The sequence below is a fragment of the Dromaius novaehollandiae genome, chromosome 8 (genome assembly GCF_036370855.1).
Source record: "Dromaius novaehollandiae isolate bDroNov1 chromosome 8, bDroNov1.hap1, whole genome shotgun sequence".
Classification (NCBI taxonomy): Eukaryota; Metazoa; Chordata; class Aves; order Casuariiformes; family Dromaiidae; genus Dromaius; species Dromaius novaehollandiae.
Genome location: NC_088105.1, coordinates 17,401,809 through 17,429,256, shown reverse-complemented (window position 1 = coordinate 17,429,256; position 27,448 = coordinate 17,401,809). Strand labels below are relative to the sequence as shown.

Genomic DNA, 27,448 nt, shown 5'->3' with positions numbered 1-27,448 from the left:
ATTACTTACAGCTCTGCAAAGTCATATCTTTGATAGCATTTTTCAAATGCCTATGACATAACTTATATAACAGACTTTTTAATATACAGCTCTGATGCTTTAAAAAAAATGCATTGAGAAATTCTAAAATAAGAATCTGAAATAACAGGTCAGATAGTTGCAGGTGCTGGAGGTCTTTATTGAGATTTTAACACAGATACACTTCTATAGTTACCTTTCCACTTTTGTACAATAGTTAAAAATGCTTGCTACGGTGCACATATAATTTATTAATCAAGAGAATCCAAAACTTAATTGCAATTCAAATAAATAAATAACCTAATGTTTAAGGTTTAAATTTAAAAAGTAAAAGGAACTGTACAATATGAAAATATAATAATACATAAACATTAGAATCTAAAGTTTTGTAGAAATAAAACTGCAATTTTCTTATACATAAACAGTGCAACAAATAAAATTCAAATAAGCTTCTGGACTGGGAATTTAAATGATTTAATTCTTAATTTATCATGCAGACACAGCATTTTAAGCCATGCTGATTTGTAGTATAGTGTTAATGGTATCCCTTTTACTTTGAGAGAAAAGATAGCCATTAAGCTCACTGTGACAACTGCCGCCAATCCACTCTTTTCTACAGTACATTATACACGGAGGTACTGTTTCATTCAAAAAGTAAAATATGTTTCTACAGCAAAACCAGTATTTTACTTCTTTCCCCCCTCCAACATGTTAGCTTGTTGAAAACAGTATCATAAGCAAATACAGAAACATTTCCCCCCAATTTAGATGGAAAGAAAAGTCACACTATATAATGGACCATAATCAAGATGTGGTTACTGCCTAGTCACCTTTAAAGCTCAGAATTTATTACTAAAAAAGTTGACATGGTGGAGACATAATAAACATTGATTTCTTGTTGAGAAGTGATGAATATAAGTGTGAAAAAACAGCAGAAATAATTTTTATTTTCTATGTGTACGTGGAACTAATTACATACCGACTTGATTAAAGTGTTGTTCAACTTAAGTTTCTATATAAAATTGTCATTGAAGCAAAGATCAAGGAATGCAATTAATACCAAACTGTAAACACATCATTCATGTTACTTTGAGTGCACATCGACAACATAGTTCTTCTCATAGACTTTGGCAACAAGACTACAATAGGTCACAGCAGCATGAGTTCACATGGAAGACTGAAAGCACTGCAAAAGAATATACTAAAAACACCAAGACCTCCTAGAAATCAGAAAAATCTGTGACAAGTGCCTCTTCTCTTGATAAGACACTCTCCTGGTCAACTGCTGCTCTCTGAATGCCTAATTATTACTTTATTTATTTATTTTGTTACAGTTCTGTAGTCTCATGTCTCTGTGCTTTAGCTGCATAGGTTGCCTACATTTGCACTCTAACCATTGTAGGTCCAAAGGGTTACAGTTCTGTCTGCAGAAGATGACAAGAAGGAAAGGTCTTGCGTGTGCCATCTGCACTGAATAACTTTGTCCTTGTGCTCCCCTACCACCATAAGAGGAAGTTGCTTCGTAAGGTCCCCTGTGGCAGAGGAACAGAAATAGTTATTCATTTTATGAATTCATATTCTAAATCTTTTCCTCATTTAGGAAAAGTTATACATGGATTTCACTTTATGAAGTGTACTTGACCTCAGAGATCATCACTTAAGGGTTACTGTTAACTCTTCTACTAACATTAAAAGAAAAGCTGGTTCAGCTTTAAACAGTAGTTTCTTCCTGCAGTCAGTACATACTCCCCCACACTCCTACCCCCACAGTATTGCATAGCATAGCACAAGGCCCCAGTGCTTTGGCTCTTAGGTGTAACTGGATATGGTACCACTTTAAAAAACACAAATATTTGGTCTTTAAGCTATGTGATTAAAATATAGGGATCCAGGAAAATCAAGCTGATGGAAGACATCAGGGATATCTATTCATTCTTCCTAACCTTTCCCAATAAACATAAGCATGCATATATATGTATATGCACATCACATGTGTGTGCTTTTATATATATTGTGTGTGTATGTGTATCTTATACACACACAGTCAATTTTCTGAATGCTGCCTGAAAGCAAAGGCCAAATCAGCAGTCAACAGCATTAAATAGTTCTGGTTGGGGAAGGGGTCTGATTATAGTAAAAGATTTAGTTGACAGCCTACATTCTTGGCAATAGAACTGGTTAATTGTTAACTGACTAGAATCACATCTACGTACATTACGAATCCTTTAAGCTCCGCTGTTTTTTTAAACCGAAAAATAAGCATTAATGCAAGTTCTCTTACAACTTCAATATTAAAGCCATCAAATTGAACAATAACCTAGTATCTTTAAATATGTTACCTTGCAAGTCTGTGACCTTTATTTTCATATCATATGAGCCTGTGAGCAAGTAGTGAGCCCCTGGAGAGAAGCGAACGGAACGAACATCGCTGGAATGAGGATGATAGCTCTGTACCATTCGCCCTCCTCTAATATCATACAGCATACAACTGGAATCCTCTTGTCCTGTAGCCAGGAGACGACCACTAGGATCAACAGCTACTGAGGCTACAGCACTTCCTTTAGGAGGAGGAAAAACAAACAAAGCCATTGAATTTGTGCACATAGTCTACATTCTTTTAAACAAGAATACACATTATACAGGAATATACAATGCTGACCTTAAATTTAAGGTCTGCATACCTATCTACTGTTACCTTAAAAAATTTTATGCCTAGAACATTTTATGTTCTAGTACTTAAAATTCTGAAGCAACAAGAAGCCATTCTGAAGCTAACCTGCTGGAGTAGCAACAAAGCCACTCTTAACATGGTGTGAGAAAAACATCTATTTCATCACAGGAAAGAAAGTCACTGTATGTAAAATGTAGAATAGTGCAGGGAAGTTTCTTTTCTACATGATTCAAGTTTATTGCCAAAAGTATTTCAAAAAAGATAGTTTCAAGAAACATATCTGTAAACAGCTAGTTCTTGAGAATCCTTGCAGACTTCTACAGAGTATATTAATGACTTTTACATAGGTATCAGCTCCTCCCCACTCCCTTTTAAATTTTAAAACCAGCTACCAAATAGCAGTTTCATTTCAATACACTTGGAAGTGTCTATTTTAGAGTCACAAAGCAAAGAAATAGCCATTTTTAAAGCATTTTTTTTAAAGGAAGAAGTGAAAACATCACCATTTCCTTCTTTTAAAGCTAAGTCTCCATTCTGTGACGCAAAAACCTATATTCACGGTATACTACTTAGACATCTTTAGAATACACTTTTATATAAGAACAATCAATAGCATGATAGCAATAATCTTACCTGTTCCATGAAATGTTGTTCCCACAACACGAACACAGCTTGGCACTCTCAGATCCCAGAATCTTACAGTCTTGTCTTGCGATCCAGATGCAATCATCCAACCACTCCATGTATAAAGTGCTAAAATATGACCTGTGAACAAGAAGACTTCTTTATTTGATTGAAGATCTTTAAATAATGAAATATTGTTGTTCTGATATAGTTCTTGCACTTGAACAGACAAGTCGTATGAAAAAACTGCAAGTTACACAGTCTAAAATACCAACAGTATAAGGGAATATCCCTGCTTCGTGTCTTCTCTAGAATGAAGCATGTGCTCTCTCCATTGAATTAATGGTCCACATATTAAAATAAAATTCAACATCTCAAAAACAATTTTGGGAGGAGAAAAGTCTAATTAGACAGACTAATAAGACATTTTCAAAACAAACCTGTTAAAATATAACACACATTTAAGAATTGAGAGAAAAAGCAACAACATACATACCAGTATGACCACTTAGAGCGTGCAGGCCTTGTCCTCGCTGACAATCTGTTGTGTAAATATTACAGTCCCCTGCTCCAGCACTTATTAAAATAGCACCACCACTTTCTGGACCCTCCATGAAAGCAAGATCTCTGATTGTCCCATCATGCATGCTGAATTCCAAATCTGGTCCTAAAATAGTAATAAAAAAACCCACCAAGGCATACTTTGTAGCGCTAACTGTGTTAAACAATCTGTAAAGCAGTTACTGTGATAATGCAGAATATTATAGGCAAGGGCAGGCATACATTGCTTTATAGTTCCCATAGAAGATCCCATACTAGAGTGCAAATAAAATCTCTCAGAATCTTATTTTCACTGAGCGTGCTTGAGCTTCCTACAGTTCCTAATGCTGAGCAAGACATACACAGACCATCTCCGCAGCCAGCTCCTGCCAAGCTGCATAGAGTACATTTATTACTTTTTGTAAACGATGGTAAAGCACCAGAACTAAAAGCCTTTCTCTGCCAGGAGACAAGGGTCATTCAGAACACTGAAATGTGTAGGATGAGATAGCTTAAGTCCAAAACAGAAAAGCTAAGAGTCTTACTTCGGGTATTGATTAGAAGGGCTGAGTGGGAAAATAGCATTTTCTGGGTAAGGAGCCTTAGATTTCCAAGATGGAAGAGAAGATGACAGCAAGGGAAAGGGGAGATTGAAGTGAAAATAAATTACTACTGACAACTGAGAACCAGGGTAGAACATCTGGTTGTTTCCTCTTACGAGAAATCTACCAAAAGACAGTACAATGCTGCAGAATTTTGCAAAAAATAAAAACAGTGACTATTTGCTGGACAAAGTAATGGTGAAGGGGAGAGGGACTAACTTAATTCATAGCCAAATATTAGATTATTATAATAAAGATAGCAAAACTTAAGTACATAGTCAACATCTTTTGAATGTTTTGGCCAAGTATTATATAAATAATTTCAAATACATTCTTTAAACTAAACATATACACACACTCTACCTGTTGCATTACAAGTTTCTGCATTAAAAGGCAGTACTTTCACATATTTATCATTAGAACCAGTAGCCAACAACTGTCCACAGGGACTCCAGGCCACACAGTAAATTGATCCTTTATGATGCTTGTTCCTTTTGAAACGAACTACTGGTTGTTTAGGAGTATTATAAGCACTGCAAAAAGAAAACAAGGAAAAAATTATATGGTTTTCCTTTTTATTTGTAAGAAAAATCATGTATTTTAAAATGGAAGTGTACTCTTTTCTATTGTTTTGGATAACATGAGGTATGACTCTCTGCACTGAAAAAGATGTGATCGAAGACAAATGAGGATCTTCTATTCTGTTTTCTCAGTTTTTCCTCCTTTTCCCTTTGTACTTGCAACTGAACATGCAAAAAAAACCCTCCACTGTATACATTCCCTTTGTTTATGGAAATTTGATACAGAGGAAAAGATAGAAATTAACAGCTATAGATAATGAATCCTTATCCTCAGACTCCTAAGTAGGTGGGATTTTTCCCTGTATCCTTCAACATCTTGATCATGTGGGCACTTTTGAACACGCTTGGTTTCAATTAAGCAACAGCTGGCCAAGATTGCTCATAAGGCATAGACTAGCTATGGTAGTGCCGGTGCAGCTGGCAAGGCAGAGGGCTGGGCCTGAGGCTAACCTATGAGGCTGGAAAAATCCAGATTCTCAAGAGAAGAAAGCTGAAGCCTGCACACACTATGTATGCATGCAAGGGTTTCTCCTCCAGTTCCTTCCCCCAAAGATAATTCCTAGCTGGGGCAATAGGGGGTGGATATGCCAACATAAAATTATGCAACTGGGCTCTATACTTGTGTTTTGGGCTGTTTTCCTGCCCAGTAATATCGTAACAGAATATACATGGAAGCTGGCAGTTTTATCTAAGATCTATTTTGTCTATGCCATCTTTTCACTTGTCAGAGTGAATGGGACTCATCAAGTATTTACTTAAGTGGTTAAAGGATCGAGATCAGTGCCGTAAGCAATGCTTCTGTGTTAATCCTACCTGAAAGGAGGGGAACATTCCTTTCTTAAAATACTGCTGTAAGTCGAGTACTGTCTCTTTTGGCCATTAAATAAAAGCAACAAAAGAAAACACACATTCATCAGGATGAATTGTGCACTGGATATTAACTGTTGACAAAGTAACTCTCAAAACTTCACTTGTCTGCTAGAAGAACTAATACAGCAGGCTGTACAAAAGGCACACTCGAGTCTATCTGCAACATTCTCTCTTTTAACTCAGTTACCTTCAGGGTATCTCAGCCTACCATATGTTCTTATTTCTGAAACCAGATGAGCTTTACACATGGCTGAAGTGAAAGGAACAATCCTATTAATGTACCTTTCCTCTATTTCAACTGGTTAATTTCCTACAACTTTATTTCTCAGTTCCCATGACAGGAAGTAATTAAGTGCTTAAGATACAGTATTGCTGTATCCAGCTATATCAATACTCACTTCAGTAACAAACAATCCAGCAGAAACTCAACACAAATTAAATGGTTATTGAAAAAAATTTAAAACCATACTACAGAAATAGGAAAAGAACAAAAGAGGCAGAGAGAAAAACAGAACAAAAAACAACCAACTGTTTAAAATCCTTAAAGATAAACATGGATTAAGTAAAAAGTAATAAAATTACATGGGAACTAATTTCAATTTGTTGCCAGAAAGAAAATCCATGACAGATTAGCTTAAATAAGAGTCATCATTCAACAGACACTGCAGAAGTTCTTGATTGCCCTAATGCCTTACATAGCACTCAGTCTGGATTCATATTTGTTAAGCAGGGGAGGCAGAGGCTGGGAATCACTGACTTTGGCAGGAAACAGGAGCACCCGCCTGCCCAGCACAGAGACAAAATGCCAATCAGACAACTAAGGGGAAGCACAGATTATTTGAGACATCTGAGCACCTGCTGTGTGCCTATTAGTATGTTTAATCTCCAAGAAGGGGGTGGGGGGAGCCCTCTAGTCTTATGCCTTTGGCTGGGGGTGGGAGGGAGAAAGATCTGTCCTAAATTATGTATCAGTTTGAAGGACAGCTTTTAAAACCTTTTAGAAAACTGAATGTGCAATTAAACAAGGGGGGGGGAAGAAAAACCTTTGAATGTGTCTAGACTCGGTAGCTAGTTACAGAGATTAGGGGCATCTTAAAGATTATGTAATACTTCTGTTGACTTGTAAATCCCATGATGAAATGTTTTTGGCAGACAGTAAACATAGTGAAAGACCAGTAAGACAACACACAAGTTCCAGATGAAGGAAATCTCAATATTCCTTTCATATCCATATGCACTAAGTCACTTGTCACATCAGATGTGTCCACACTAACTAGAGATTGCTAAAGCTTCAGAGTCAGTCTAATGCTTCCCAATATTTTTAACAATAAAGTCTGTGAGAAGACTGTAGTCAAAGAAGCATCCAGCCTGCTTAAAGTAGTTTGCTTTTTTTTTTTTTTTTTTTTTTTTTTTTTTTTTTTTTTTTTAAAATAAACCAGTCAAGAGAAAGTGAAGCTACCTCCAAGCCCAGCAAGCCAGCCTACATTGGGTAGCAGGAGGAAAATGAAACAAAAATCAAAAAACCTCCAACTTTTTTGTTACATATATTGCCAATATGTATTTTGGAATAAAACTCAGAGGCTATTCCTACTGATGACATTTTGGGGGGGGGGGGGGGGGGGGGAGAAAGCAACAACAAAAAAACCATATTGAACATGTTAGAAGCCTGAACACAAGTCTTAAACTCGGAAGGTGTCCCAGATTGGTTACTGCGTGTACTTCTGGCTCCTTTTTGTAAAATTTTAGATGCCTACATTTCCTGCCCCTCCCCCAACCCAAAGAAAGAAGATAATGCAACTGGAGCAGAAACTAGGAAATGTTTGAGATGGCAATATTTACTTCTAGGTGATAAAAGTGTTTTTTCCCCTAGAAAAAAGGTTAGGTGAAACAAGAAAACAAAATAGGTTAGGTACATAATAAACTACAGCCCTTTTTCTTTTGAAGGAATGAAAGCATCAGGAAAACAGTATTCACAATGCCAGCAACAGCAGCTGACAGATATGCACTGGCAAATTTTATTGTAACAGTTGAAGATATCTCCACTGTCAAGTCTGTCCTTCTGCCAGAAACCACAGCTCACAAAGCACAATTTGTGCTGGCTTAGCAACTGACACATACTTTCTGCAAAAACCAGAACCCAGCACAGTACATACAGAAAAGCCAACCTGCTGAGACAGAAGTAACACTGTGACAAGGAAAGGTAGGGGTACTGTGGCAGGGCACCTTGGCAGTAGAGGAAGAGAGCAAGAAGAAGTCCACAGACAAATAAATTCTTTAGCAGGTCTTTTTATTTTTGTTTGGCAGTTAAGGTTTCCAAAGAAAGCATTGTGTTCTCTGTGTGTGTGACAACAAAATAAAGGTGTGAAACACATTAGCCTATGATATAGGACGAAGAAACTATGACACAGGAAAATAAGTGATCACACAGGCTTTCTTACCTTGGGTCAATTACTTCTGGATAGGCACATACTCTCAAAGTTTTGGAATTTGAGCCAACAGCATACAAACTCCCACTGGGATGAAAGGCTACAGCTCTGACAGCTTGCGTGTCTTCTAGAGTATTAATGCAAATGAACTGCTTTTTTGATTTGTCATCCTGTATAAAAGCACGACAGTGGAATTAAGTTCTTCAGTATAAAACTGGACATTTATCTGTACCAAAGTAGTGACAGTAGCAAAGAGAATATCATTTGATTACCATTAAACTGCTTATATAATTCTGGTAGATCCCAAATCATTCACAAACAGAAGCAGTACTAGCTGCACAGCTATTTGCTGATTAATTCTACTTAAAATACTGCAAATTGTACCTCACTAGATCAATGAGTAAACTGTCTAATAGCATCTAGGGACAGACTCAGAAGAGAGAAATGGCAAGGACTTAGACAAAGGAAGAAGGGCTGTAATCAGAAGAAGCTTTATTTAAGCTGGACATGAGGGATAATGAGATTTAAAAAATTAGACAACTGTTGAATGTGTTTTTTGCCATATACCGAAGTCTGACATCTGCAGTACTGTGGTCAGTGCTGGGCTCGCCAGTACAAGAGAGACATGGACATACCGGAGCAAGTCTAGCAAAGGGTCTCACTAAGGTAACTAAGGGACTGGAGCCTCTGTCATAAAGGAGAGGCTGAAAGAGCTACGATTGCTGAGCCTTGAGAAGAGAAGCCTTGGCAGGGCGGGGAGGAATATCAACATGCATAAATACCTGATAGGAGGGGTAAAGACGACAGACCAGACTCCTCTCAGCGGTGCCCAGTTAAAGGACTAGAGGTAATGGGCCCGAATTGAAATATAAGAAATTCCATTTAAACATAAGAAAAAAAAATTACTGAGTATTTACGGGGTATTATAGGAACAGGTTACCCACAGAGGTTGTGAAGTCTCCCTCCTTAGAGGTGGAGACTCAAAACTCAATTAGACACGGCCCTGAGGTACTTGCTCTAGTTGACCCTTCTCTCAGCACGGGTTTTGGCCTAAATACACAGAATCAGAATCACTGGAACGGACCTCTGTAAGTATTCAGCCAACCAAAATTCATTCTAAATATCTGTTAACACTGAAAGGATGGTACATACTTGAACCTTGTAAGAACACACTGTAAGTGACATCAAGAAATCTCACCTCATCGCCTCTTGTCCTAGTTAGATTCCCCGAAGAATCTTCCAACTGTGGCTGAGTAGCATGTTCTGATACACTGTTTTGATTTGGTGAAAAGTTTAAATTCAAAACAAGACAGAAAAAACACAAGATAGATGTGTTTATGAGTGTATGGACTAAAGTTACGATTTAAGTCATAGTCGGAACTAATTTACATGGACAAGTATTACAGATGTCTCATTCTTTACCAATAAACTATTTCACAAGTTTGCCATTTTTGCAGCAACTCCAAGCATTCAACAAATGAAAATAAGTACAAATAAATAGAATACTTTTATATATATACACACACATTTTTGTTACGGAATGAAAAATGGTTGTTTCTTTCAGGTTGGCAATACCTTTAGATAAAATACAAGATCGAGTTCCCCACTCTGTACTGCCCCTCACTTCATTTACTTAATGTGATATAAAAGGCTTTTAGGAATTTAGTAGAACACAAAGTAAGAACTATGCAAGTAAGATTGAATAAAAAGATTGAAATAAAAAATAAGCATGACACTAACCATAATAAATAACTACTCTTATGGGCGCTATCAAAAAAGCATTTTATAATCGGTGTAAAAATATCTGGACAACAATGATTATGAGCTAAATACCCACAAAGACAAATTTATTTGATAACTAAAAGTAACTATAAACAGCTACCCCACAGCGCTAACAGAAGGGCATCCCAGTCCTGAACAGGCTCAGATAACTTACATTTGATTCCCTTGTACAGGTGACTCTTCAGGAAAGGGTATCTGATTAGCTGATCCACACTTCCGAGGAGTGCTTGTATTCACATTTTGGCTGTCAGCTGTTATCCTCTGACTAGCATCTAAAGGTGGTGACGTAAAGTTACTTGCTGGATTGGTAGATGCATTCCCTTTGCTCCCATTACATTGCTGGCTAAGTGTTTGCACATCGTTTCCAAGACTGTCCATACCTATATTTAATTCTCCTAGCTTCTGAATAGATCTAATGACAAACAACAACAGAAGACCAAAACAGGTTATTATGAGAACTTGAAGAGGGGCGGGGACTGGGTGGAGGGAGAAGCAACAAAACCCCCCAACCTGTTAAGAAACTGTTCAGTAAGGTTCTGCTGCTGGTCAGCTCCATCTTCTTGGTTTACACCTCCTTCCAACAACATTTGCTGGTATAACTGTCGCTGTTGCTCTTTCTGTTCTAAGTGCTGCTGGTAACGTAGCCTTTGTCTATAATATTCCTGAAACTGCTCTGTTGAATCACGAAGCTTAAGAGAGATGAAAATTATCTAGGTTAGACAGTATTTAACCTAAATATTGACTCTGTGGTTCACTATTTTAATAAGAGAATCAAAAACCCAGCAGTCTTCTCTGAGGAAGCATGCTTGTATTTTTCTCTAAAATCAGTTACAATTTACATATTAACAAAAGGAAATCACTCCCAGATTGTTATTCACTGTTAAAGTATTCTGGCCTTTGTGCCTAAATCAGGAGGAGACTGATTTTGCCAAGAAATCTTCTGAAGTATTACTGAACATCAGAAAAATAGGAGATTGGAACATAATGATAAAAAAGACACACACACAATATAAGCTACATTCTAAAATCCAAGTCATTTTCACTGCAATTTTGAGTATCATCTGTCATGTTGACAATTCTTTGCCAGTCTGCAGAGCGGATTTACATCTCCCAGTAATCAAAATTGAAGGGGTTTATCCAAGTGCTACATCTCAGCTTTGAAACCAATGCCTTGTTCTAATGTTAAAATTCCTTAGTTTCTGGACCAAACACCTGAGCTTCCCTCCCCTCTGCCTCTTCCCTTTTTGTCCTAACATCAGCTTCCCACATCGCCAGCTCCCCAAGATTTCCTGCCTTTTGCATTCTCTGACACTCACTTTCTCGCTGTGCCACTAGTTCCAACCCCTGCCTTCATGGAGCAGTGCAGTTTAAAAATAAATAATAAGGAATTAAAACAAGTCTAAGACCAAAAACACAAACACCAAAGTTAACTGCATGGTCACCAACTAGTAGAAAAGAGGGGAAAAAAATCAATTTTGCTTGTTTTCAAAAGTGATACTTTTATCATCTAGTGATTTGAAGCTGTATAAGGACATTCTGATAACTTTGTATTAGTTCACATATTTCATATGTGGAATCTTTCTTCGTAACTGTTAGCCTTAGCATGTCTTCTAAATAAAACACTTAAATTATGATTTTGTGTTCCCCAAAGCTATTTTTTTAAAAAAACAAGAATAGTGCTGTTGCATTTGTAAAAGGCTTACTACCTCAGGTTTCCCAAGAAGAATATTTCAGCTTAAAAACTTTGAAGTTATCTTCAGAAGTCTAGGAAGTATTCTGAATGTTTCAAATAAGTAAACTATTGACCAATCATCAGGTTACAATCCCTATAAGCAACTGCTATATTTTGGCCTATACTTCTTTCCATGACAAATATTTGTTTCTTGCAATTGGATCCAATTCTCAGATCCTTTAGTTTGGGTAATAACAATACTCTGAGATCACTGACCCTTAAGCATAATTTAAGATGTAATATATTAAGTTTGGCGTACTCTTTTATAGAGCCCAACACCTAAACCTAAAATATATTGCCCCAATACTCTATTCTGTAACAACTCTGGCTTCTACATTGATCCCTCCAGGGAAAATGTAAAAATAAAGTTATGAAGAGAAACTTAACAGAATTTCTTACACAGATATACAGATCTACCACTGAGATGTGAAAGTCAAACAAGGTGAAGCTGGACTGGGGACTACGTTCTTCTCCACTTGTGTATAGTAGTCCGGCCAACACCTTCATCTATGGCACAGTGTCTTCTTGTCTTTATTCACCCCATAAATTCTGCCTCCAATTTTCTGCTTTTTGAAGCCTGTTCTGTCACAGGTGCAGCTTAAGCTCTTTCCTCTCTCCCCTTATTCCCAATCCACATACACAATGCTGTAGCAACAGATAAGTTTTACTCAGCAAAGTCCTTGACTCCCTCTTGTTAATCCTCCAAAATGCCTCATTGGCCCATTCAAGTATCCACAGTCTGCAAGAGAATAGCTCTGTCAAGACTAGACTGGTTTTCAGTACTATACTGGTGTCATAAGCCAAGACAAAATTTACTTAAGAATCACCACAAACTGGAGTTTGCAAACCCAACAAACCACACATGCTATTTCACCACAGGAATATTTAGCACAAATACCCAGATAACAACATAATTCAACATTACTGAATTAAGCAGCAGATATTTAAAATAGCAGAAAGGGAACAGAATAGGTAACTGTTTTCATTGCTTCTTATTAAACTATTATTTCACTCTCCCTATACTGCTGTTGAGGGGCGGGGGGAAAGCACAAGGCCTACAAGCCTCTTTTGTGATTATCTGTTGCCTTTAGAAACTCTGACTCATTCATCAGCTAGGCTGGCCGAAGCACTACATTTTTCAAGCCTTAACATAGCTTTCCAAAAGTCTACTAGCACAGGGGAAAAAAAACAGCTTAAATTGGACTCTTACTTTCAAGTAAGAATCTGAACTGGTTTCGCTATTAGATTCTGAATAGCAAACATGTATTTAACTAGGGAATTACCTTATTTTCATTTCTCAGTGTTCTAGACAAGAATTATGTCAGACAGCCTGTGAAACTTCTTGTTAACACCAAAACAGCAGGCCAAATGCTGGATTCCTCATTAAAACATTAAAAGGATTCTTAAGCACCGCTTAATCTAACATTGCTAGCTTTGAATACTGCAGATTATTTTATTAATGTATACAATAGTTACACTGCTGATGTGAGAATGCACACTCATCAGCTGTATTATAAAGTCAAATGACAACAGAACTTTATCTAATGGAAAAAAAGAGTACTTTCTTACATAAGATGCAACATGGTATTTTCATTATAGAAAAGAGAAACTCAAAGCATCCCATTGTCATGCATGAAGTTCTCAACACAAAAGACACTAGTTATGAAACGTATCAGAATACAGCAGCTCAAAGGGCCTCATTATTTTTAACTAAACAACCACTACCTCATTTTTCTCTTGTTTGGCTGATGCTTGATTCTGTGCTCCATTAAGTGGTTCATTTTCTGGAGCTGAGCTCTGGCACAAAGTCTCACTGCTGATGGGATGCTGTGGCTCCACAGGAGTATCACTTCTTGCAGTGACATGGAAAACAAAAGAAGCTTATACCAGAAAAAATGAGAGCAGAAAAATCCCCTGATAAGTAGAGAAAGATAACATTCCAGAGTAAATTCTGATAACACAAATGTGCACACCACTTAAGTCTCATAAAGCTGAAGATTTTCTTAAGAAAATGCTTGCAATGGATAGCACTAAAACCAGAGACAGTGTGCTCTGTTCTTACATTTTCCAAAAAGCCTTATCCCTGTTGGATACCCAAACTCCTGTGTTTTCTGTCTTTACACTTGAAATACATATCTTTATACTAAGAAATTATTCAAGCTCTCCTATATTTGAGGAAATTATGCACATAAAACACACTACATCCATTTTGCTACTCTTATGCTATATAAAGAATTGTGAAAGAAGTTTTTCCACATGAAACTCTCTTCCAAAAATGCTTTAGCAGGCAGTAAATGTGCAGAACACATTGAAAACCTTGGACTCCTACCTATGGTTTTGTCAGCTTACAAAGTCCTCTTTACTCAGTGACTTGGAGCAAAGCTCTTTAAGAGGTTATTTTGAACGTTTTGGGTATCTCTGTACATTAGCATACGTAACTACTAGCTGACTAAAATAAGAGTAACTACTTGCTGAATACAACCTAATGAAAAAATACCGTATTTCTGTCACGTGTAAGAGGAAGCAAGGGCCAGATTTATCTACGGCTCAGCTTTCCAGCTTCTATCCTTGCAACTACTGCCAGAGAATCTGGATACATAACTTGAATTTGGACTTCTTCTGAAAGAGTAATGCCTTCTTGAACACTGTCTAGACTCTAGCCTTTAACCTGATTTGAAGTTTCACAAGAGTTTTTAATTAACTAGAAACATGCTAAGATTTATCAGCTACACTTAACATTAAGTGCAAATACCCAAAGAGTTTGTAAAAGAGTGCAATGATTTACCACTTCTTTAATTAGCCCAGAAGATAACGCTACTTAATTGTGCAGAATTTTTCCAGTATACTAAAACTGAAAGAGGAAATAAAAATTACAATATTTTACTTTCAAGAATCAGTTTTAACATTGGTCCCTCTGCTACATGCACAAATGTTTGTGCATACAGATGACCAAAATTAGAAAGCATTAACAATTCATTAATACTTTCAAGATGTATTTTAAAAAAACAAAAACAAAAACCACATAACTCAAGGAGTACTTCTGTAAAACCTAACCTATCCATAAACATCAGCTCCGGTTACAAAGAAGGTGGCAAAAACAAGATTTAAAGTGGGCCATTAAGAAATGAATAAAGTAACTCCCTTCAAGATATGCATTAAGCTAATCAAGACACACATTAGTGTGAAATCTCATTATTGCTGAACTGACACCTATATGGTGATGTTTGTTCCCCTTTTTGTTGAGTTTAGTTACAACTGCTCTTGATCTTAACACAAGAAGATACAGAACACTGTTGTAAGGTAAAACTAATAAACGTCACCAACTTCATCCAGGATTAAAGCCCCACAGCTCTAAAGGTGTCCCATCTGCTGGCCAGCACATGCAACACAGTGCTAGTTACCCACCTGGTTCTGCAAGAGCCAGAAAGGCTGTCAGCTGTTTTCTGGAGAAGCATTGATAAAGTGATTACACAGGGGCAGAATTGCTGACTAACAAAGGCCAAGCAAAAATACAATCATGTACCTCTTCTTCCTATAACCTGAACCTTTCCCTCGGAAGGTAAAAAAAAAAAGTTAAGGGCAAAGTTTTGATAAGGGCTTTAGTTCTTGAGGAAGGAGAGAAGTCAATTTTGCAGTATACCTTGCATTAAACAACGTTACAGCAGTCAGCACTATCATAACTCAACTAACTAGAACTCATATATATACATATAAAAAAATATATAAAAATACTTTTTATATATATATATAATATAAAAAAGTAAAAAATCATCAGGCTTGTCCAGATTTTTTTTGGAAAACAGTAAGAAAATGTTTAAGCCGAACTACTATTTTAGCAACTTAAGTGACAGAGAAATGCTGCAAATTTAATACAGTCATTTCCACTGACTTCATTAGGACTATTTTTTATACATTGACCCACATATCCAAAAAAAAAAAATTTGTCCAAATGCCCTTTTCAAATACTAAGGGCAGAATGAAATGGGAAAGGAAGAGAGCTACTTCATGGACTCAATTTATCAGGAATGAAAGAATTCAGAAGTTACATATCAGAGCACATTTCCATTTTATGCCAGGATTTTACATTTCTGCAAGTCTAAACTGTGAGAAAGTCCAGAGTCGACCCTTAAGGCTCAAGGCCAATTACAAAGAATTTTCATCATAGAAGCCTAGGGAAGGAAAACCCTCGTCTACAGAGTTTTAATTGCAACAGAACAATCAAATTCGGTTTCCATCAATGAAGTGACAACGCACCTAAGAACCCAGGAATATAAAATTTAACACAGGCCAACGTAAAAATAAACCAACAATCCCTACTTACCGCTCAGGTGACTCTTCATAAATACTGTGACACTCAGTATTCTCAAGCATGAGACTTCGGCTAAGATTCTGTACTCCTGGGTAATGAAAATTAGCAAAAGAGTGCGACATTGGAGAAGTTTTGGTCCCAAGGTCTGTGATTCGCTTATCATGATTTGTTAATCCACATGACAGCCCATCTAAGGCAGGGTTTAAGGAGCGGGTCATGTATGCATCAGCTGACTGAGGCCGTCTCATTGGGGATGATGGATAAGGAGAAAGCTTGCTGATAAGAGGTGTCAAAAGATCAGCATATGCAGCTTTTGTGGGCTTGAGGAGTTTGTCAACATGAATATTAAGCATCTTTTGCTCAAAAGCACAAGAAAAAACAGTAGCTGGCAGATTCTGCAGCCATGATAATAAGCTAAGGTCCAAGTCATCACACCCATTACCACATAAGAGATCAATGCCCAGCAATACTTCACTTTCTGTGATTTCTTCTCCTGTTGCTTTACTCTGACAGAATTCCACACAACATTCATAAAGCAATCCCTTCATCACAAGCTGAAATAAGCGATTGCTACTTGCTTTAAAACCAGCCTCACTCAGTTTCCTATCAGCAGGAATAAACTCCGCCACCATGACACAAGCTTCTTCAAAGCAGTGAACCCGTGCAGTGCTGGGATTCCAGTCTTTGAATTCTGCGTGGTTGGTCAAGCGAGGCAACGTGAGTAGCAAGCACAGTTTACTGTAGTCTTCCTTAGAGGGACAATATTCTTCCAACGCATGTAGGCACTGTACAGCCTCTCGCATTGTAAATTCCAGCTACAGAAATATTAATGTTGAGTTGTAGAAAAATATGTGCTATAAACTACAAAAGTTAGTTGAAGAAAAAGAAGCAGCAACATTTCCCCCCAAATTTGTTCCTTATTATCATTACTGTTTGTATTTTAATTAAAACAGCACACACTATAGAGTCAGTAATAATGTTTGTGTCAGCAATTTCAGAGCCAAATTCCTGGATGCTTTGACTTTCTGAAATCCTTTCCAGCCTCATTTTCTACAGATCTATAACTTTTTACTGACACTGCAGGTTTTACGCTTAGAATTTTAAATCTGTAGCTAAATAGTTGCAATTCTATTGTAGCACAGAAGGTTAGTTCCATTCCTGGGACCAAATGATTTTTTTTCTTTCTTTTTTTTTTTTTGCATGTCTAAGAAGAGCTCCATATTTCTCTAGTTTCTAGTGATAAGCATCTTTGAGTTGTCTTTTATACTGAGGTTTCCTGTTCCTCAATCAGAAGTGTGTTTTGTTTTGTTTTTTAAAAATTCATCTCAGAGGATCAGACCTCCAAATGAACATAAGGCTTAACAGAAAGCTTGTTGAAAGCTCAAAGCCATGAACCATGTTAAAAACAACATGTAATTTGGTATTTTTAGTTACAAAGATTCAAGGAATAAAAAACTCCACCCATTTTCCCTAGCATATGCACAGCACAGTAGCCTTTCATCCACTATCAGATCAATATGCCAACATATTTGGAAATATTCAGCACAAGAAAAAAAAGACATACAGACGAATCTTTTCTTCTGTGCTACTATCTAGAACTGCATACAGATAAACTACTGATCAGATGACAAGTACACTTCCCCTTTATAACCTTAAATACAGATTTACTATTAGCTTTCTCTATACTGTCAAGTGAAGACCCTGCAATATAACACACGTGTAATGGGACAGAGAATTATAGTTTGGTTTGGAAAACGAACAGCAACAAAACCCATTGTCTGAAAAATACTGGGGGTTTTGTTTTTAATTTCACAAAGTTTGTGTTAGCAATTTAGGGTTCCCATATTATCAACATAAACAGAAAAGTACAGTTAAGTTCACAACCTGCAAGCCTTTTCGTGCTGCAGTTTGAGTTAACATTCAATCTTTTTCCATAGCAAAAAGCCAAGTTCACAACTCCTGCTGTTTGCCCATTTAACTAAATCAGTTCTTTGTGACCACATCTCTTCCTGCCAAAGAAACAAAATCAGAGTCCTTTCTCTATAGAGGAGACAGAAATGCTGAGTTTAATATTAATTCAAACTGATATCTTTTATTTGCATTTGATCATGACAGTAAGTCTCCTCAGTTTTGAGGTTTACTTCAGTGCCCTTCTGAAAAAGGGTACTGAGCTTTAACATTATGGGCTAAAGCAAACTTGAAGATGACAGAGATGCCCTATGGTCACTGGTCTACGCTCTAAGTTTCAAACAGCTTTGTGTGAGACCTGGTAATCACATTCATTTCCAAAGGATAGCAATTATTCTTTCTAAACTGTTTGGTAATAGCTAAAATGTTTGTGAGCTTCCATTATGCCTTTAATTACAGTATCTCAGAGGTTTTTGGCTAGCCAAAAATTCCCAAAACAAAGACAAATCTTACATGCTGAGGCTCATCTGCTGCTGACATCGCATTGTTTACACATAAGGCTTCCAAGAACTTCTGCTTCATTATAATGTAACGAAATCTGCAGGTATGAAGTGAAATGTAAGACACTACATATCCTGATTCAGTAGCTAAATATTCTTGGAGAGGTAAGCAGGATATTTTTCAGCTAGTTTTTGAGTTAGGTACACAAATTACAATAACAAGGAGCTCCGTCCTCAAATTTAATAAATCAGTAGCAACAGAATGTTCTTAGCAGAAAAGGTTTTTCCAATTATTGTTTTCAGAAATATTACTGAAAATATTTGAAGGCTTATAAGAGAAAATACACAGCAAGCATACTCCTTCTTAAATAACTGGCTACTCTGTCATATTTCTATTTATATAAGTAATAAAACATACACCATATTCCTAAAGCACATGGCAAATGAAAACTCATTACAGATCGATTATATGCATTTTTCATAGATTAAATTAAAAAAAGCATACAAACACACACATTAACAATTCCAAACAGGATGGAGAAAATGCAAACTAAATTAAAAACACAAGTTTTGCTTGTAAACAACTGCTTTCATAATCAGTACTTAGAAATTCACGTTTTAAGAGACATAAAATTTTGGTTTTTTTTTTTTTTGATTTTCCACAACAATTCACAAAAGATTGAATTCTAACATACATTCTATTTTACCTTTTCTTGTCAAATTTTTCCATACATTCAAGAGGCTGAATAAACTGGAGAACCTCATCCCACTGACCATCAAGAATCAATTGCCTATTAAAAGAAAAAGTCACTCCTTTAACTTCACTGGACAGGAACTTTTTTCTTCTTTCTAAGCAAGCATAAACAAACAGTCATTTAAATATATAACAGATCGACCTGCTTTGAAGAGTTAATGCTTTGCAAAGCAGGTAAGACTGTCTTCTGAGACCAGAAATAAAAGCAAAAGCAAAATCTTTTCTCAGGATTTTGTAAAAATAGCTTATACAAGAAGGACAGTTACTTTTAAAGACATCAAAAAGGACAAAATAGTCTTGTGTCTCCTGTTCTATAATTCTTACTAAAAAAAAGTCTTACTTGCAGAGTTAGAATGAAATATATTGATTCAATGAAGACAACATAAGAATGAAAGCAAACTTAAAAACATGAAGTGTTCTACAGGGTACTTGTACAAACATAACAGGTAGCATTGAACTCATGGAACTACTGGACTTATTCTATAAACAGGGAAGAGAACATAGCCCCTGTATTAGAGAGAAGAATATAAGAGAAATAGGTTGGCAGATACAGCAGCTCAAAATCACTATGCCAGCACAAGAGGTCCGACTCCAGCCAGTTTCCTACACTAGTGGGCAAGACTGCATAGGTAGATTAATTCAGTTTCTTCGTATCCTCATAATGCACACAATTCTCTTCAAAAGGTCCAGTTCTAGGACAGGGTGAATTTGTCATTAGATGTATACTCCCCCTAAGCTAAAAGCAACAACAAAGGATCAAGAACTCTGTTCTTTCTTTAATTCTTCATTTTATTCAAATACCCATAACTTTATTATAATGGGAATCCAAATAAGAAGTCTTATTCACTAATAAAAATCTTTTTTTTAGTGGTTTAAAAACATCTGGATAAATTAGTTTCTCATGATTCTACACAGTTATTAAATACCTCTGGCATGAACAAAAGCAATCTTTGGCATGAAACTGCAATGCTAAAAAGCTACTGTGCATCTACAGCAACTCCTTCTAGTGATTTTGAGGGCAATAACATGAATAGTGAAATCACAGTAACTCTCAACCCTTCATGACAGCAGAGACCCCTTTCGTTTTTTTTAACTTCAAGATAAGTCTAGGTATTATTTTGAAATGCAGAGAACATTTTGGGGAAAAGCTTTGGAGACCACTCCACTCACTCTAAATCTTAGTACCAGAACGTTGTTGAAATATTTTATTTTAGAAGTCACTAACCTAGATGTTCCATTCCATGACACAAGGTGAGCAGATATAACAGATCACTGCTGTCAGAACAAAGATTTTGCTCTTGCCTCCTAATCCTGCTCATATGCTTTTCCTGACTTACCTTGTGCTGACACTGGCACTTTTTAAGACCCATTCACTTCAATTTATTAACATGCCAGCCAAAAAGCTGACAAACTAACAAACAAAAGATACTTAACTCTAAGCTTCTGTTCATGCCCAGTCAGCTAGTTCAAGTGGCTCACGGAAGGATTTTGTTAACTTCAGAACTTGAACAAGAAATAGGGCTGGACCACACAACTGGGAGCAGGAAGAAGCAGAGCAGGATGAAGGCATAAGACCTCCTGTTTTAGTGGCACTTGGCTGTCCATGAAATCATAATCCAACTGTATGGGTTCATGCATATGGCATTAAAGCACTGAATAAAGAAGTCCTACCTTAGAAAAAGCATGTCATCTGAGAACAGGCCATTAATGACCCCACTTTCTTTCTCAAGTGCCAGCATACTGATATGAAGTTTCCTCGAGTTCAGAAAATCTAGTATTAGTTTAATTATTTCAGCTTCTTTAACATTCACTGTTTCTTCAGCTGTCATGATGGCAGCCTAGAAAGAAAGAGAAGAAAAAAAATTTAGCTATAGATAATATCTTACTTTATGCTTGGTTAACAAGTGTTGACAACTAAAAATATAATTTTAGAGAACAGAATATTGTAGCATTACAAAAGTCAAACAAAGTTAGAAAATTGATTTTTGAGAGGTTGACTGGGAAGCCACAATTAACACCTTACACTGCATCTTTTTATTTCTGTCCTAGGCATACATAGGGCTCAGAGAAACAAATCCATCAAGAAGTCAATCCTATTGCAGGGTAGAAATATTGTTGCTAGACAGTCTATATAATATATAAAATTTTATTTCACTTTTTATTTCAGAAAGGAAATTCAAAGTGCTTAAAAATTAGCCAGTTACTATGCAATTATCTAGAGGCCTTACATATGTTAATGTTTCTAATACATGTAAAAGGTACCATTCTCTTTTTCCCCCATTTCTGAAACAGTGCATGGCAATTAAGCAAGGGCCTTTCATTCTTCCTTTATAAGGACACCTTTTTCTGTTTGCATGTTTGATGATGAATCCAAGGCTGCAAATCCAAGACAGCCTAAGCAAGTTTAACCACTGACTGCTACAGTACCATCCATTCACCTTTCTCCAGCTGCATGTTCCCAGCCCTTCCTTAGCACTAGATATCTTATTCATTGGGCTGGTTTTTCTACCAACCCATGCACTGAAATACCTCAGTGATCTAATGATCTCTCAAGTCAGCAGAAAGGAAAAGTGGGAACACACAGCTGGGGCAGGGACAGGCCACAGCCTCAGCAGCAGCGAGATTGTTTTAGGCAGCCATGGAACCAGCATCAACATCAAGCTTGGATACAGCGTCCAAGCTCATTTGCAACACAATTCCTCTAACGATATGAAAGGACTAGTATGCATCTCTTTTAGGAAACCTGAAATAAATTCTGCTTCTGGCCAGGTCTTGCATGTTTCCTTAGGTCTCATTTAGGGTTAAGGCTGTTCAGTGTCTTGGGCCGGGGAGGGGGGAAAGAGGGGCATTTTACAGCTACAAGGATACAGTTTCACATCAGGCAAAATTCAATTTAAGTCCATGTTACTGCAGAAGGAGGTAGTCCCTCTTCTTCTCACTTTTGCACTCAGCCAGTTAGTTAGTGTTAATTAATGCACATTAACTAGTGTTAGCTAATGCACATTCCCCAGCTCTTCATTGTGCCTGCAACAGAGCTGTATGGTTAGCCAGACCAGTTCTCTGATCCAGGCATAAATTAAACATTTGTGTGCTCACCCTCTGGACACAAAGGCACCACTGCTGACACGAGGAACTGACAGATCCTTGCTTTCTGGCAAGTCGCAAAGTCTTAACTTGACTTAAATTGATTATGAGAGTGCACCCACCAATGAATGGAAAAAGATGACAGTATCAATGATGAACCTCAGCAGGAAGCAATATCCCCAGAAACAAGAGACAGTAGAATAAAACATCAATGAGAGAAAGTGTTCAAAAACGTAAGTAAAGGAGATTACCACACAGAGCAAGATGTCCACTCTAAGAAATTATATTTACTCTAGTACCTCCTCCTTTTAATTAAAAAAAGCAAAAGGAAAATACTGCTTAATTATCTTAATTTCCCATTTTACTTGTGTGAAAAGCCAGTAACTAGAAAGTTGAAAGACAATCAGCTGAAGGGAATGCAGCTCCCAAAACAAGCCAAAGAGATGATGCGACCTCCAGATATCCCTGCTTTGGAAAACAAGAATCCATGAACTATGTATTTATCTCATATTTCAGAAAAAGCAAAGAATATGGTAATAAGAAATCAAAGGAAAGATGCAACAAGTCTGAATAATCAAAAAAAAAATCATAAAGTATTAATAAATAGATTTACCAGAGATGAAGGGAAAAGAAGTGAGTGAAACTCCCTGTTGTTCATACTAAACCTATGCTACTGAACTTCACTGGATACAAAAACAAAACAGACATTAGTAGGGTTTTCTGTTTTATATCATCTAAAACCCCAAATTTTCCATCTTCCTCATTTAGTTGTATGCCAACTTCTAAGTAAATTTTTGCCAGAATATTTGACTAGAAGAACATTTGATTATAGCAGCCCAGTTGATTTTGGAACAACATGGACCTAGTTGTGCCACGTGGAGTGGCCCACCTTCTTTTTACAAAGAGGCTGGTTTTAATTCCCATTTTAGTCATAGAAGACTCCAATCACCAAGTATTTTGATGGGTCTCACAGAAGATACACCCTGAGGCCATGCACCTACTCTTGGCTAGTAAAGTTGAGGGAAAAAAGTTAAGACCTGGCTTTCAGAAAGCTTTATTTGCAGAAAAGAAAACCGACAGTGACAAAAAAATGAACAAACAAAAACAAAACAACAAACTTGTCAAAAGAGGCTTCTTCCTTACGTTTTAGTACTGTTTTAATTTCTCCTTTTGGACGCTGGATATGGGTTTTTGGTCTCAGAGAACATTCAGTTGTACTCTTAAGGAATGAGGAAGAAAGCAACTACAAACATATACAGCAGTAAAGTATTAACATCTTAATTCCCAACTTCACTAAGTGCATTTGCATTTCTCTTTTGTTATGTTTGATGGCATTGGGGGCATTTATCTAACTTAAATGAACTTCCTTACCAAAAGGCAATAAAAACTTAAGCGAAGCCTTCAGAAAACTACTGGAATAATTCAGACTAAGTCTCCCTTTGAGGAAAGGAGCATCAAGTACAGCTTTCTTTTTGACTGGACCTATTTGGCTCAAATCTAAATAGAAAGTCACCCTACATAGCTCCAAGATTATGTTAGAATTAAATATTTATATATTGTATTGACGGAAAAACAAGTATGATATTCAGTACTTTGTTTAAGAGTACACTTAGAAGTAACTACAGTAAGTAAAAGATTTAGCAGCTGCTAAAGTGGTTAGTTTCCATGTTCCATTGTAGTTTTAAAAGAAAAAGTTCACCCTGAACCTAGAGCCTTTGCAAAATCCTAACATTTAATATAATTTATCTTATTTAAATTGTCAATATAAATTAGAATAAAAGGATTAGCACCATCCATGTTTTGCTAAACCTGTTGGTTGACATGAGATTGGCAACAGCACTTTTGGGGTTCTGCTAAGAAAAGTGAAATAAAAGCACATAGTTTAAATATTGAACTTCTGTGTAAGATTTGAAATATACTGATAGCTCATAAATTAACAATATTATGAAAATACTTAGTGTGCATTTGCTGTCAGAGCAACACTCCCCTTGGACAAAGAGCTGTAAGTGAGCGGTAAACCTACTAAATAAGCTTTTCATTTAATTCAAGACTTTTAAGAATGATGAGCTCAGATTTCTCTCATAAGCATTATGCTGTCAAAAATAATAAGCAGCACTGTAACAGTATCATGAAATCATAAACATACATAAGTTTACACATCACACCTTATGAAATTTATCAGTTTCTCATGTTTGGTGGTATACAAAAAATAGAGAACAGCAGGAAAACTCTAGATTAGAGCTCAAGCTGCATCTTTGGCCCATCCCACTATATTGCTTTCTGCCAGCACATATGGCACATAACGTCATGATCTGATCAGCTCGAGCACTAATGCTCAAGAATAATTGAAGCATAGCATTAGCTTGAGATATAACTAAAGACAAATGAATATAAAAGCTTAAAATTTCAGGTGACTTCTGCTGACTACTTTTTGTTGCAGCCTTTTTTCTTATCGCGTCTTTTCGCAACAGCCCTTTTCCATACCTGTCATCCTTCCTTCTTTCTCCTAGCCGCACCCTCTTAATCTTTCCCTTATTCTCTATTTAAATTAGTCTTCCTCCTAAAATGCCCACATCAAGAAAGACTTTCTTGCCATTAACCTGACATACCTTTTCTCTATTTAAAGTAGTCTCATTCATTGAAGCTGCAAGCTCTTTGAAACACAAGCTATCTATTCCTATATTTTCCATTACAGAGAGAGGTTTGATTTCAGGTTTGTTCTTAGTGCCATAACAAGAATAAGAACAGAATGAAGTAAGACTCCTGCCACAGTTGGTAGCACAGTAAGTATAAACACAGAAAAGAGTTTGTTTTAAAAAATAAATATATTCCTAGGCATGTAAATTTACTGTTACATGAATAATGTTTATAAACTATAACTGAATTTTGAATAGTTTTTGCCTTTATGTTACCTTAAAAATGATAGGAGATATTTAAAACACACATGATAAAATGTTAAAGTAAGGTTTAATCTCCTGGAATATCAATAAATTCTGACATTCTAACATAAGAGTTATTCCTGTATTATTTGTCATCTGAATAAAACATTTACAAATAGCATAAAGTATCACAAAACTGGGCAAGCAGTTTCAACCTCTTACTAGCCAGAAATACAAGAAAGAAGACTGATATTTCAAATCTTAAGGGTCATAATCTCAGAGACTGGAAATACCTTCAAAGGCAGAAGCAACACCTAATCAGAAGTTTTGGTTAGACAACTTCAATGACACTTGCAACACATATCTATATTCTCATTATCTTGGTAAACTATTCCACAGAAAAACCTACTGCGAAGAAGTAATACATATTTAAAAGGTGACTGTTTTGCATGAAGTATTACACTGGCTTTTTAATTAATCTCAGACTATCTCTAGAACAGGTTGTGGGCAGGCCTAGCTGTTCTGCCCAGGCAGACTCCACAGGAAAATCAGGGCACAGTTGTTACTTAGCAGCTCCATTTTCTAATGTGCCCTCAGTAATTTTCAGTTGTTCTATATCTAAATAAAGGAAAAATAAAATCTATGGGCCAAATTTCTATTATAATCAGTTCCCACAATACTTAGTGGAACTCACTGACAACCATTTTACCTTAAAAGACTACATGATTCATTACTTCAATTAACAGTATTAAAAGTATTAAGTGCATAACAGAAAAGCTTTGCCAAACTTTGCACTGTTGAACTTTGTGGTTCAAACCATTTTCTGTTCTAACAGATGGAAGATAAGTGTCCTCTAACATGCCACCCTTTTCTTCCTCACACAAGTCTTTCACTGGCTTGCCCTCTTTTTTTTCTTTTTTCTTTTTTTTTTTTTTTAAACACTGCTTAGATCAGCTGCTGTTTGAGAACCACCACAGTAATCCTTATCTTGCTGGGCTTTACCACCGACTGGCAGAGCTCTTTGCATTCATCAGTCCCAGTTACAACATGTATGCTCTTTATCCAGATTACACCTGTACATTATTGAGCATCCTGCATAATGAATGCCAAAAAGGTGACATTAAATTGTGCAATACTTCTATACTAAGGTAAATAGAGTGCAGGAAAAAAATGAGTTACAGAAAATAGAGATTAATGTATTTTGACTAAGCAGCACTTGCTCCAACAGTTTATTTTCTCTGCTCACATGCGATTCCAGCTCTGCTCGTCAGAAATGCCACAGCAAGTGTGCTATTTAATTATACCGCGCCGAGCCCGAATTAGCACTTCGGGGCCGGCGAGTCAGCGGTAACGCCACGGAGGCCCGCAAAGCCGCGCGCGCCGCCCCGAAGCGCCCGGGGGACCGGCGCGCCAGCCGCGCACCCACGCGGGGCCGGGAAGGGGGCGCCGGCCGCGCCGGGGCCCGGGGCCGCCCCGCGCCGGCGGCGGGAGCGGGCCTGGCGACGCCACAACAAAGGCGGGCGGCGGCGGGGCGTCGCCGCCGGCAGCGGGCGCGGCCCCTCGGTGCGGGGACAGCGGGCCGCAGCCGCAGAAGGGCCCGCGGCCGAGGCGGCACCGGGAGCGGCGGGGCTTCACCGCCCCGCACTCACCTGAGGGGGCCCGGAGACCAGCGGGGCGTCAGCGGAAGATGGCGGCGGCGGGCCCAGGGGCCGTGAGGCGGGGCGGGCCTGGGTCTCGCCTCGGCGGCGGCGGCGCATACACGGCCGCTGCGCTCCACTCCGCGGCTGCGGTTGTCAAGCGCCCGCGCCAATCACTGCCCGGCAGTGCGGCGCCCCAGGACCCCTCCCCGCGCGGGGCGGGGTGCCCGCGCCGCTGCCTGAATGGAAAGCGAGAAAAAGGGGCCGGGCCGCGCTGGGCGTCTCCCCGCGCCGCGGGGGCGGCAGCGACAGATGGTGGTGGCCGCCGCCGCCCGGCTGGGGCTGGGGCTGGGGCGGGGACGCACGGGCACGGCGCTTTGTTAGGCGGCGCGGCGAGCCCCCTCCTCCAGCCTGCCCGCGGCGTCCCCCGTGTCCCGCGGCGGGGCCTCAATGCACCTCCGCCGCCCCACCCGCGCGGCGCTGCCCCGCCCCCCAGCCCGCAGGGGCGGGGCCGGCGCGTAATCCCGCCCC

General features: G+C 38.0%; 1 protein-coding gene across 2 annotated transcripts; it reads right to left on the bottom strand.

Annotated features, from left to right (window-relative positions):
• Nucleotides 1-157: 157 nt before the first annotated feature.
• On the bottom strand, nt 158-27,395 carry WDR47 (WD repeat domain 47). Of its 2 annotated transcripts, none has more exons than XM_026118870.2 (15): nt 26,930-27,395; nt 20,989-21,155; nt 19,271-19,354; nt 18,577-18,661; nt 16,168-16,970; nt 13,572-13,698; nt 10,625-10,803; nt 10,269-10,526; nt 9,531-9,603; nt 8,345-8,502; nt 4,819-4,988; nt 3,810-3,980; nt 3,323-3,454; nt 2,358-2,576; nt 158-1,550 (listed from the first exon to the last, which is right to left on the bottom strand). In XM_026118870.2, exons 1-15 carry the CDS (start codon nt 27,035-27,037, stop codon nt 1,408-1,410), a joined length of 2,877 nt encoding a protein of 958 aa, XP_025974655.1. In that variant the 5' UTR covers nt 27,038-27,395; the 3' UTR covers nt 158-1,407. The 2 variants fall into 2 exon arrangements, with proteins under 2 accessions (XP_025974655.1, XP_025974663.1); XM_026118878.2 differs by having other exon boundaries at nt 13,572-13,695.
• Between the last annotated feature and the right edge of the window lie 53 nt (nt 27,396-27,448).